At 42.3% G+C, this 13,146-nt stretch overlaps 1 protein-coding gene across 1 annotated transcript in view; it reads left to right on the top strand.

Moving 5' to 3' along the window:
* Positions 1-2,470: 2,470 nt before the first annotated feature.
* Positions 2,471-13,146, top strand: part of FAM169A (family with sequence similarity 169 member A) — a gene marked incomplete at both ends in the record, with an annotated part of 32,001 nt that continues 21,325 nt past the window's right edge. The window contains one exon of the mRNA XM_082497995.1: positions 2,471-2,517. Coding sequence (XP_082354121.1) covers positions 2,471-2,517 — 47 coding nt within the window. The remainder of the gene's footprint in view (positions 2,518-13,146) is intronic.

Raw genomic sequence — 13,146 nt, 5'->3', positions numbered from 1 at the left:
CCTCTTCAATACAAAGGTTTTACAAAAGTATTTAGTAGTGGGAGCAGCTCCTTTTCTTGTACACTACCACGGCTTTAATGGGGTATGGTCTTTACTGCAAAAATTATCAAGGCAACCCAAAATGCCAAAGGAGAGCTAAAGGCACCTTGTGGCAGGTGGGATTGTGTGTGTGTGTGTGTGTGTGTATAATCTATTGCATATATATTCAGGGAATCATCCCAGTTCTATGTAATGTAATCTGTAAGATCTCCCACTGCATATATTTAATGTTATTGGTGTGAGTAGTCATACTAGTAAGGTTGAAAATGCTTTTAAATATTTGCCATGTAAGCATGATATAGGAGAGAAGAAATGGACACACAACCTCACAGTGAGATTAATATGATTACCAGAAAAAAAGCACTAGCCATGACCAAGCATCTTTTGTCAAGATTTCTGTGAGCCTCACAACCTAAGTTAAAGAGAAAGCAGTGAGTATTTATTTGTGGGTTTTGCACAGAGGTTCTTTCAGACATAAAAGATGGCATGAAAGAAGTGATAACAATGAAAAAAGAAAATGAAATGCAAATCTATTTCTAAACAATATTGGAAGTGACCTGTGAAGGCAATAATTTATTGGAGGATTTCTGTCTGAATTTATTTTTCTGCCTTAAGATCATATTTTTCTTTATATATTTCTTTTCCTAAAAGACTTTATCACCAGGATTTTAATAGCACATCTTTATTCCAAGCAACTAAGAAGAGAAATATTGTTATTAAATTACACTGCATATATTAAAGTCTCCTTATCTCCTTTACTATACCTAGTAAATAACGATGACAAAAAATGGATAAAAATTTTTTCACCAAAAAAGGCCCAAAGGTTTGGTCCTTCCATGAAACTGTCAGCAAAAATGAAGATAGAAACCCACAACCAGTTTCTAGATTCTTTCCTTACTTGTCATGAAAGCAAAAATACAGAAGAGGAGTTGCTAATTTTAAGAATTTCCTGACAGGTTTAAATTCTAATCTTACTCCATTAAAATGCCTTGTTTTCTACTACTACATATTGCAGAACGATTTTCACTATATAACACTGTGTAAATAAAATTTTCTGTCTTTCTTTGAAAAGCAAATGTAAAATATAATCAGTATTACTTTAATTAGGAGAAAAAAAATAAGGTAACATAAACCTTGGTCCTACTACACAGAGCTGTATGAGCCGATCTTTGAGCTCACAAGGCTTCTTGATGGACTGTGTTTTAGTAAGACCTAAAGGATATTCCCATATTAAACCCTTTTTCCATAGCCAACAGACCTTTGTCAAAGCTTGATCAAAAATGAATTTTTAAGGTAAACACTGTATTTAAAAAGTTCTGTTCATGCTGTCTCCTAAAAGATCCTCTTGTAACCTGATAGTTTCAGCAAAGTTACACTATTTTGGACGCACACATAATCATTATTAATGCCCTACTCCTCTGGCCCCTGGAGCGACAAACCTACCTTCGGCAGAGAGCACTGAGAAGCCCATGGAATGACCGCTGTCCCCCACATGGGGCAGTGACCCCATTTTGTCCCCAGCCTCCTCTGTCCCACCAATGCCACCACAGCTGTGCACCTCCTGCTCCCCCAGCTTGGCGCAAAGAATGAGGCGCTCTAAAGCAAGAGTACGTTGCACAGCCTGAGTTAAGGGCATGTGCTGTCCTCCCGCATGAACCCATGTTTGATTTTGTTGTTCTTCAGCTCCCTGGCATGCAGGTCGTCTTGGGGGTGGACGCTTGGGTGGCTGTGGCCAGTGTTGGTCAGTGCTGGGGAACAAGGCTGGCTGTTTTCCTCTGGAAAACACGCTCCTGCCGCTAGTTCAGCTCAGCTGACCCCCCAGTTTGGTGAGCAGGAGTGGTGGTGACGCCTCGGGCAGGCCCACAGTGTGGGTGTCTGTCGGAGATGGGGAGGCAGCTCATACAGGCCGGGACTATGAGGCCACCTTTCTTGCCAGAGGGCTGTTTCACCCCTAGTCTCACCTAGTGCCCGGTGTTAGGAGACTCCACGTGGCCTTGCTCCTTCCTCCCTGTGGGTACCATCGATCTCCCAGGCAGCCGTGGGCTCCCTCCATGGACGAGGGCCACAGGGCGGGTACCACCATCCTGGCATGGTGGGGGATGGCATGGGTACCACCACAAGCCACCGAGGCTGACCACGGGAACAGGTGCCAGGGCTGCCGCCACGGTGAGCGATGGGGCAGGTACCACCACACTACCCGTCACGGTGAGCGATGGCACAGGTATCACACCAGCCGCCACGCCGGGGCGCGATGGCGGGGTGACTGACGATGGCGCAGGTACCACCACCACTACCCGCCATGGCGGGGGGCGATGACGCGGCGCCCCCGGCAGCCGCCATGGCGGGCGGCGCGGGGCGAGCGGCGGCGGCGGCTCGAGGCGTAGCAGCGGGAGTGCGTCAGCGGCGAGGGGCGGGGAGGCCGCCGGGGGAGATGATATCAGGCGCCGGGCAGCGGGACCGGGGAAAGCCAGAGGTGAGGTGGGGAGCGCCGTGAACGGCGCCAGGGACCCCGGCCACCTCCTCTGCCTCCATTCATCCCGGCGCCGTCGCCTGCGTCCTCGCCCGCCGCCGCAGGAGGCTGCCCCGCCGGCTGAGGTAAGGCGCGGCGGGCTCTGAGGGGTAACCTGCCGGGGCGTCCTGCTTCTGCGCGCAGCCCAGCCGGGCCTGGCCGGCCTGGCGGATGGGTGGGCGGTAGGGAGGGAGGACGGCACTCGGTGGGCGCCTGCAGAGGCCGGGGGAAGGCAGGCAGGCCCGGCCCGGCCCGGCCCGGCGCGCCGGTGGGCGCGGGGCGTGCTGCCCAGCGGGAGGCAGGTAGGCGGGCCGGAGCGGCCGCTGTCCCGCGGCTCCCTCGTCGGCGCCCGCGGCAGGCAGGCCCGGCGCTGGGTGCCAGGGTGGTGCCGGGCACGCCCGCCGCCATCCCCCGCGGGCGCCGCGCCCCTTCGCTGGGGGGTAGCGCCCGGGCCCCGCCGCTCTCCCGCGGCCGTGGCAGCGCCGGGCAGGCCGGTGTGGCCGCTGCGAGCCTGCCGCCGGCGCCGCGGGAGGGCGGCGGCGGCTCTGTCAGGCGGTGAGGCCGACCGGGGTCTCCCGCGACGGGGGGCGGCCCGGCCCCGCCTCCCTTCCCCTCGGCTGGGCCCACCGACCCTCGCCCGGCCCGGCCCGGCCTCCGCAGGATGCGGGTCGGGGCTTGTGCCATGCTAAGTTTGGGGTGAGTTTTGGCCCCGGCCACTCCGCCTTGGCTAGGGCCAGCCATCTTTTGCGGGGGCATCTACGGTAGCTTTGCGATTTATGTGTTACAGCCACATACGTATACAAGATCTATTATAGGCACATATAGCTTTATACATATATATGAAAATAGTAATTGTAATGCTACAGTGGGTCCCTCCCACAAAAGATGGATCTGTGTGTGCGTGTATGTGCAAATACATGTGGACATGCACACTTACACACACACTCTTCTGTTTTCCTAGATGTGATGTGTGCAGTGGTTGGGTTTTTTTTTGGTTTTGGGTAGGGTTAATTCTTCCCTCTTAAAACATGGGGAAGCATCTTGCCTAACATATCCATTGACGTAGTATTGCTATCCTGCTTATCGAGTATTAAATCCAGCCTGAGAAAGTGGGTTATGCCAGGAGCTAGCGCAAAAGGTTTTACTATCATTAATGGAAAACAAAATCTACTAACTCACTGATTTTATATATATATAAATGTCCTATTTAGAGGAAACTGTTAAAGGGTGAACTTTAAGCTCTTCTGGGCTGTGGGGTTTTCAGTATTAATAATGAGAAATTTGGAAAAGTAGCCTATGGTGTGGGAACACTGTCCAGCTGGTACTTGATTTTTTGTGTATGTGCGTGTGTGAGAGAAGAGGGAGTTTGTTTTTCTTTCTGCTTAAGTGCAGATAATAATTTTGTGTGTTGGGCTGCACCATTGATCATAGCCTGGCATATAGCCTAAGAGTTTTTAAGGGGAATAAGTATTCTGGCAGTGATCAGTATAATAAAGTCAGCGCTGCCTGATGGAGCACCTATAGAAGAGTGCTGCAGATCAGAGTGATCATGGTCTCACTTCTCCTTGAAATTCTTCCTGTGGGGTCTGAGTGCACCTTCTCTCTGTGTCCTTAACCCCACCAGTGCCTTTCTTATTTAATTGACCTTTGCTTGATTTAGATACTGAAGAACTTGCTTCTTGTCTTAATGGTGGCTAGTAAGAGAACATTTTAGCATGTGTTTCATAGAGGGAAAACATCAGGGCAGAGAGTGGTTTATACTATAAATACTTAAATTCTGGTGGTGTTATCCTCCATGGTCGCCTCAATTTCAACAATTTTATGAATGAAAAGCTGCGGAGGCCTCTGATAGCAGCCGATTGTTTAAGTTGCTTCCCATTCCCCTTCCTCCAATCTGATCTTACTTGGGATCTGCTCTGTATGGAAGTAAATGTTTTACAGTGGCTTTCTTTACTGTTGTGGAAGATAAGTAATTAAAATGGGATTCGACTGTACTTTTCCAATATACTCTTTCCAGCAATGCATGATCGAGACACAGAGTACCAAATCTTTTTGGAGTGTTTCAGAACTACCTCTTTATAAAGAGTCATTACTCTGAGAAATGACTTGCAAAGTGCTCTTAATTTCTTCTGCATGCATATTAAGGTAGATCACATCTCTTCACTTTAATTATTAAAAACTGTTTTTTGTTTGTCTGTGTCGTTGTTTTTTTAACACCTATGAGTATTGTAAAGATAACACAACTCAGAATGAACTTAAAATTCTCCTTATCCAAAGACCCCATCTGTGCAGGTTGGTTTAAATAGTTGTAATTGCATAACTATTACAGTGCAGAATCTTTGCCAGTAAAAGATGGAGCAAGTTCACTTCAGTGTAGAGGCTGACACTTATTAATGCTTTTGTTTTCATTTTTAAATGTGAAAAATGGAAATGTTTGATATGAAAATCACTAGAAGAAGAACATGGAATTTGGTGATATTAGAGAAACTTATCAGAGTAGGAGAGCCCTTGCTTACGTTCTTAGGTATAATAAGGGTTGGTATCAATCTGTCTCATACTAATCAATGAATATCAAGTAGTAGTAATCATTTAAAGGTATTAAAAATTATATTTTTAATCTTCAAACACAAATAGTAATATTAGAGCTGAAGTAATGTGTATGCTTAGTTTCACATCGCTATCCCTTAAATATTTCTCTATAAAGTTACTAAAGCTTCTCATTTAATCACAGATAAATACCCTCCTCCAGACTCATGAGACTGTAACCTAGGCATCAAATTGTATCAGCTATACATTCCAAAAAGCCATAGTATTCCTTTGATCTGTGAAATGTGGAGTTTGGGGCAGCTGTGGTAGAGGTGCACGCTCTTCTTTGGAATTGCTTTCATCAATGAATGTCTCTTGGGTAAACTGTTTAAAAACGAAAAAACCTTTTTCATAGAATAGAAACGGGTTTTTTAAAAAAAAATATCAATCAAACAGAATTTGGCCCTCTGAAACTTTTGCTTCCAGCTGTTGCAGTACGGATTAAACAAACCGGAGTGGAAAAGCCTGCTTTAATGTGTTTCCTCTACTGCATTGTTTTAAATATGACTGAAACGGCATATGCGCTGTCTTGATAACTCTTCTCTGGCATTCTTGCAGTTTTGTCTGCTGTTGCTGACTTTTTCTTTTTTTTGAACAATGGGATGTGACAGAATATATTTACTTAATCATTATAAATTTAGTTGGTGTACTTCAGTGAGCCTGAGATTTCAAAGAAGCTTTTAAATATCTCTGTAAAATATGTAAAAGAATCCTGTCCCAAAGGAGTGACAAGCTGTCAGATCTTCCCTAAAAATCTCACTAAAATTAATGAGAATTGTCAGGACTAACGTATCTCTTTCTTTGTTCTCAAAGTTAACGGGGAAACCTACTAGTGTTTTAAATGATACATATATATGTACTAAATGATTCCTTGAATTGAAAATCTAGGAAGATCCATTTGTCTGGCTGTGTACTGAACTGTGTGTTGTACAGCTATTCAAGATAGCATTTTAGATTTTTGATTTGTTTTCAGATCTCAGTTGTTCCTTTATTGGGCCTGTACTTTGTTTTGTAGTAAAATAACATCTTACAATTTTATTACTGTAGAATGGGGGACCTGCTTATTCACAGTGTTAGTGTCTCCCCTCTGCATAGGGTTAGAAATTGTTTACGGGCCAGGGTGACTTGAATTCACTGTTACCCTTTTTTCTAGGCTTTATCAAAACATTTAAAGTAAGGGTGGTTAAATAGGTGTCCCTAATTCTCTGGATCACTGAAGAGGAAGAATGATTAGTAAAGGTGTGTTCTCTGTCCAGTCAGTAGTCCCTGAGGCAATGCTAGAAGAATACACCCTGTTCAGAAGTTCGAACGTAGCAGTGATTGTGGTCCTGCTGCTGCACTGGCCTTTCCTGAGCACTGAGTATCAATGAACTTTGAATGGTACAGAATGCTGCATTAACCCTAACTGACTTCATACTTCTAATGTACCAGGTGTAAAAATGTGAAAATGTGTTTAGGTTAGCAAATGTATTGCCAGAAGACCAGTCTTTTATCTAGCTCTTTTGCTGGTTGCAAATCCTGCAAATAGAAAGGCTTTCGAGCTTGAATAGCATTTCTCACAGCTGTTGTAGAATTAGCCAGCAATAATCATAACTCTGGGAAATTTGAGTGATTTGTGAGTTGATAATGATAAAATAGTTGGGGATGTTAACAATAACAATGTAAATGTTATTCCAGTGCAGCACCGACAACTTAAAATGATTTTAAAATGTTGGAATATTTTATTTCTTTTGATACTGCAGCACTGAGAGTTCATGTTGTCAGCCTTTTACTCTGAAGCTGCAGAAAGGAGTTTTCTGAAGAAGCAGGAGGTAACAACCTTATTCCTGCAACTCAGGCTTAAAAATGAACACTACTTTAGAGTCAATATCATGAGTTAGCAGTGCTAATACTGGTCCAGTTTTTCATACAGTATGGTGTAGTGATATGTTCAGAGGTATGATAAACGTGCTTGTCTTTGTTCTAAACCCACCCCTAACAAGCAACTAATGTCTGTATTTCTAGAGCAGATCAGTTTTGAAGCGCTTAAGGCATTTTTTTTCAAAAATTCAAGTACATTCATAACAGGATAGCCTAGGTAATAGGAGGTGTAGCTTAGAGGTGTGAATCTTGCACACATGTATTACAGTGAGAAGCAGAGGAAGTGCAGTATATTCCCAGAAGTGTCTAAGTTCTTGGAAGGATGTCAGGATGGTTGATGATGGAGATAAGGACAGGATGAGAGTAGGGAGGAGGTTGTGTACTAATTCCTTTCTGCTATTAGAGACATCCTTGCTAACTTTCTCAGACATAGAACTTCAGTCCTGTGGTAACATGCTTACTGATAGCTAGTGAATGCATGTCAACAAATGTTTTTTATAATGCAGCTGTGATAGGTTGAACTAAAACAGCAGTGGCTATATCCAGGCAATTCTGGGAAACAAAAATGAATTATCTGCAAGTAAGAGACTGCTGAAAGCAAAGGCCAACGCAGGGCTATGCTCTGTCTGCTAAGGAGTTTGCTAAATAGTGGTTCTGATGGCAGTAAGTATGGACAGTGGGGAGAAGTGATTAATTTTGAGGAACATGGTGTGTCCTGAACTGCTGCTTATTTGTGTGGTCCTGTTGGAAAGCCTAGAGAAGAGGGACATAACTCACTTGGTGTCTGAACAGATTCTTGAGGGCTCTGAGCAATGAAATACCTTTTTGTTGTTTTATTCTTCCTTTGTTTTGTGAACAGGACTTCATAAACAAGAAATACCAGACCTTGGTACTTATTTTTTTCTTCTAGCTGGAATAGCCTACAAGATGCCTGGCTCTTTCCTAGCTTCTTAGTCCTATTGATGCTAGGTATGAATTTGTGTTTCTTGAATGAGTTTCCTTCTACTTTTATAGTTTTAGTTCATATGTGCCCTTTTTCCATCCTTCTGAATATGGGATGAGGAAGACACAAATACTCACTGCTGAGTCCAGCTGTGAGCTACATTTGGGTAGTCTGTGTGGCCTTTGTAAAGGTGAGGAAGTATTGCTGCTGTTTTGCATGGACATAGGGAAATGCTTATACCCACCACTGTATTTGTGAAAATGGTGTCTGTCACCTGGGATGGTAGCTTGAAATCTCTCTTGGCAAAATGACTGGGCTCAGACTGACACTCAATAATGACATCCTCATCATGTCTGTGGCCCAAGCACGGTGTCTGAAAGCCCATATTACTTCCTTTGAACATTGTTCTTGATGTCTGTGGTGTTCTTGTCATCTGACTTTCACCCTACCTTTCTCTTGAGAAAGGCAAGGTAAAGTTCTTTCTAGTTATCTGTGTCCATAGCTCTTCTGATGTTCTTTGATCCCACCCTGTTTTGCTAAGTCCACAAACTGCATTGCCTGTGAAGTTCATCATTTTGTTGTACATTGTCAAGCCTTCAGCTGTATGCACCTGAAAGAACTTGCTACTGTAGAACAAGGAGCGCAAATAGCAGGCAAAATTCAGAATTTGCTTTTCTTAAACACTGTATTTTTAACCATCTGTCATCTTATGAAGATAATTGTAGTACCGGTTGGAGATAGCTGCCTATTCCCTTTTCTGGAAAAAAATGCAATTCTTAATCTACAGTAAGGTTTAAATTCTTACTGCTCCAAATATGTTGTGCTTACTGTAGTGCTGAATTCCAGATTCTGATCCTCAAGCTATTGTAAATGGGCTGTAGGATCATATAGTCAGACTCTGAACCTTCCCAATTCCGTGTGCTTGCCGGTCTGCAAGAAAGTTTTAGGGTTGACTGACAGGGATCTGCTGTTGCAGTCTTGTTTATTTGCTTTCCCTGCTTCACTTCTGTGACTTACTCCTACTCCTGGGAAGATCCCACCTTTCTGCATTTTCATTTGAATCACCCACAAAATCAAGGCAATTGCTGCTTTCTTAGTTATAGGGCTCCTGCTGCAAATGACTTTAAAAACAAACCAAAACCACTTACAGATAATTTAAAAAAAGGTAAAAAGAGCTTGAATACTACTTAGTTCTTGAATTTTCTACAGCTCCTCTGCTGAAAGCCATGACATCCACAAACTTCATGTGGCATAGTTGTAGCTCAGGCAACTGTTTTAGTAATTCCTTGGGTATGGAGGATACAATTACAAAGCTTAATAACTTGCTGCTCACTGTTAGTAACCATGGTCACCATCATATTTGAATCTGCATGTGGAATATTCTCAAAGCAGCCATAAAGAGAGTTGCTGCTGTTTGGCTAGTGAGCAGTAACTCATTAGTCTGTGCTAACATGTCTGCAATTGGCTGACCTAATCTGTGCAGCTTTGAAGTCTGCCCTCATTGTAGGGATAAGGTAGAGGACAGCACAACCAAGTGTCTAAAAATAGGTGCAAATGCGTACATAGGGTTCGTGCAACACCAGTCTCACTGCGATGTTAGGTTAGTCCACCAGCTGTCTGACCAGATTCAGTAGGTTTTTCCTAAGTATGGTCAAGAGAAGAGCTTTCTCTATTGTTATGTCTGAAATCACTAGGTGTGTTTGAAGTGCCCCTTCCACACCTGAGGGATAATGTTAAAGGAAAGTATGAAGGCTTGAAAACTGAGCAAGTTGACAAGAAACATGGGAGCAAGGGATGGTCTTCTGTTAGCAAGTGGCAAATAAAGCTGGAGAAAATCAGAGAGGAGGCATATCCTATTGTCTTGTTGAAGAGGTGCCTGGAGAAGCAGGAGGTGAACCTAGGCATGCAGAGCTGTGGAAGATGAGCAGAGGCAAGAGCAGCATGGCTGGGTGTATCCCAGGTGGCTGGCCAGCCACCTGACGAGGGAGGCTGAGCATGGGCTACAAGGAAGGCCTTAAGGATCTTTTAAGAGCAGATGCTGTGGGGGTATAAAGTGCAGGAGCAAAATTGGTGGGAGCTGAGGATGGAGCTGGAGAAATGCAGAACGGCAGCTCAGCTGCTGAGACATGGAAGGGAGAAAGAGCAGTGACCAGAGAGGAAAGGTGGGTCATTAGGGGTATCTGTGTGGGGTCTGGTGTTATTTTTCAGAACACTAAGCAGGTTTGTCTTGTGTAGTGAATGGTAGATATAGGAAAGTGGGAGATTAGAAAGAAGAGTGAGTGCTGAGCACAGGACATACCGGATATATGCCAGAGAGGCTGATCCAGGAAGTAATAATCCCACATAGTCCTATATTTCTGTCTTTCAGATGTTGATTATTTTCAAACGCAACTTTTTGTCTATGATATATTCACCTTGAATCTGAAAAGCTGAAAGGGAAGGCATGAAAGTTTTTTTTTAAGACAAACTCATTTTTTAGATTTATTAATTGTAGCTATTTTGAGTAGTCTCAAACACAGAGATTTAATTTATTAACTCTCCAGCATGCTCTCCTCACAGGAAACATTTGTGGGTATTAATTTCCCAAAACTCTCTACTGAAGAAAGTGCTCTTCAAGAAACCAGGTGATAATGTTATTAAAATGTGAGGCTGTGTAGAAAAATGTAAATAACATTTACATTTAGTAAATGTTAGTAGTTTGTAGACCAAAGAAGTTAGTCTTTGATTAAATAGACTACCTAATCAAATACTTAATTTTAGTCACTTGAGCAAAATGCCAGTGGTGTTACACAAGTGGTTAATCAGGCATATGCTTAAGAACCTTACCCACCTACCTTAGGTGGGTTTGAGAGTGAAGTTGCATAACATATTCTCCCTGATACTACTCTGTCACCTCAGTTTTGATAGCTGGTAAGTTTTCTGTCCTGTTTTCATTAAAGCTGTATAATTATGTAGTAGTTAGCAGAGTTCATGTTTTTTGCAAGTCTAACCACCGGTTGATTAAAAGTACCCTTTAATGCTGTTGCTTATACTTTAATTAAGAGGTTTATGTTAGTACATCTTGGTTGCAGTTTAGTCTTTTGGAATTACCAAATGTTAATTTTTTTTATTACATGTTAGAACATCCTGCATATATTTAGTTGTAGAGTGAACTTTTAGATACTTTAAGGCTGTATTTTGCTTTAATTAAATTAATGCTTTTCAAAGTTTAATTATTTTTATTAATTGAAAAGAAATCATGTGCAAATACTTTTTTTAATGTCAAGGACTTTTTTCTTTTTCCTTCCTTGTTCATGTTTCATTTGACAAGAGACTGAACCCAGTCGCATAGATCTTTTGACCATAATTCTTGCCGTTCTCCACTGCAATTGTGTTTTATAATAGGACCAGGGAGTTAGATCCTCTATGTAGGTTTCATAATTATGTATTATACAAGAAAATTAAAGTTCAGTTGTGGTGGCTAATTAATGAACAGAAAAGATTTATTATTTTTGTTTGTTTATTTGCATTCAAATCAACAGCTTTGATTTGTGCCTCTGGTAGAAAACCAGAGCTGCATAAGCAGCTTTAAGCAGATTACAGATAATGTGGTTGGCATATTAATCTAGAGTTCTTGCTGGATGTTGGCAACAATTTCTAGACCACTGTTCTGTGTTTCCTCAAGAACTTTCTATTTGGGATTTTATTGGGTATGAGTAGATATTATTTGGGGGTTTATGTTCCCTTTTCCTAAAAAAAAAAAAAAAAACCCACAAAAAAACCACCAAAAAAACCCAAACCAAAACCAAACCAAAAAACACCCCAAACATCCAAACACCGAAGCCCAAAACTTTTGAGGAAAAAATAAAACCCTAAACCAGACCAAATTTATCTGAGTTGGCAAGAATTTGTTTTTAAGATTGGTGTGTCTATATCCTCTAAAAATGTGAAAAGCCACACTGTAGGAAGTAGTATTTATACCACTGGCTCTGGAGTGTAGCTCAGGACTTCTGCAGTCCTGGCTTGGTTTTCTCTGGAACATCGGCAGATAGTGTATATAAGGAGATAAATATTTAGTTTGTTGTTTATGTCTCTTCTCGTGATGCTGCCCCAGATGTAGCTTATTGCTAGTCTGGAAGATCATGGTAGGATTATATTTTTAAGATAGAACTTGGTTCAAGGTGTGTGATGATTCGTAAGAAATGCACGGCAGTCCTTGGCGTTCTGTGATCCAGTACTTCCATGCTTGTTTAAATGGGTTAAAGCTTAGGTCAGACACTACTGTGCTCTACTTTTTGTCCGAGTAGGCCAGTACTTCATCACAGGACCGGACCTCACGTGTGTCCTGAAGGCTGGGGCTGGATTAGTTGTCCAGGTTTAGCAGAAAAATTCTGCAGGTTGCAGCTTGATCACCCCAGTGTCTGTTTTCTAAACTTCAAATTTTAATGACAACCCCCCAATTAAGTTATAATTATTTATTATTAAACACAAATTTAAGCCTGAAGATTGTTCACCTACTCTGTAACTGTTGGTTTAGTTTTGCGCATATTTGTTACACCCGGCGTGTTTATCTGTCACGGTTATTTTATGTTGAAAAGTCCTTGGTGGATTGTTTGTTACTTTTTTTTTTTTAAGGAAAATGAGCTGTGCAGTTAAGTTGTGCTGTGTAAGTTATTGTCTGCTTCCAGTACTTGTCAAGTTTTGCAACAATTTGTGTTCAAGTATCTCATGATTTTGGTAAAATACCTCTCATACTGGTCTCTGAAGTAGTGATTATTCGCATTTTGTAGATGAGGAGTTCAGGCAGATCAAGTAACATGTCCGTGCTAGAGCTAGAAATTCATCCTGATCCCTCTAAATCCTTGGCTGGCAGCCTAACCACTTAGACTTCAGTTCCCCAAGATAAAGGCACCCGAAACCAGGTTTAAGCTGTATTTAAGCCCTCTGACATGCTGTAAGAAACAATACAGCTTTTGGCTTCTTATCTTTTTGCTATTTCGTGGCCCTCTGTTGAGGGTCTGCAAGGGGATGAACAGATCTCTTGATTCCTGCTGAAATCGATGTGTGAGCTCTACGTGCTGTGCATCTCTACTTCATTCACTTCTAAGATAAAATAGGGATTGTGGCTATAATTTATAATTATATAAATTTGCAACACTGCCCACTTATTCTACATTTAATTTGTTTTTTAACCTTTATGCTTATATATAATAAAGATTTTGTGAGTAAG

The sequence above is a fragment of the Vanellus vanellus genome (assembly GCF_965231255.1).
Source record: "Vanellus vanellus genome assembly, chromosome: Z".
Taxonomy (NCBI): domain Eukaryota; kingdom Metazoa; phylum Chordata; class Aves; order Charadriiformes; family Charadriidae; genus Vanellus; species Vanellus vanellus.
This window is presented reverse-complemented; position numbering and strand designations above follow the sequence as displayed.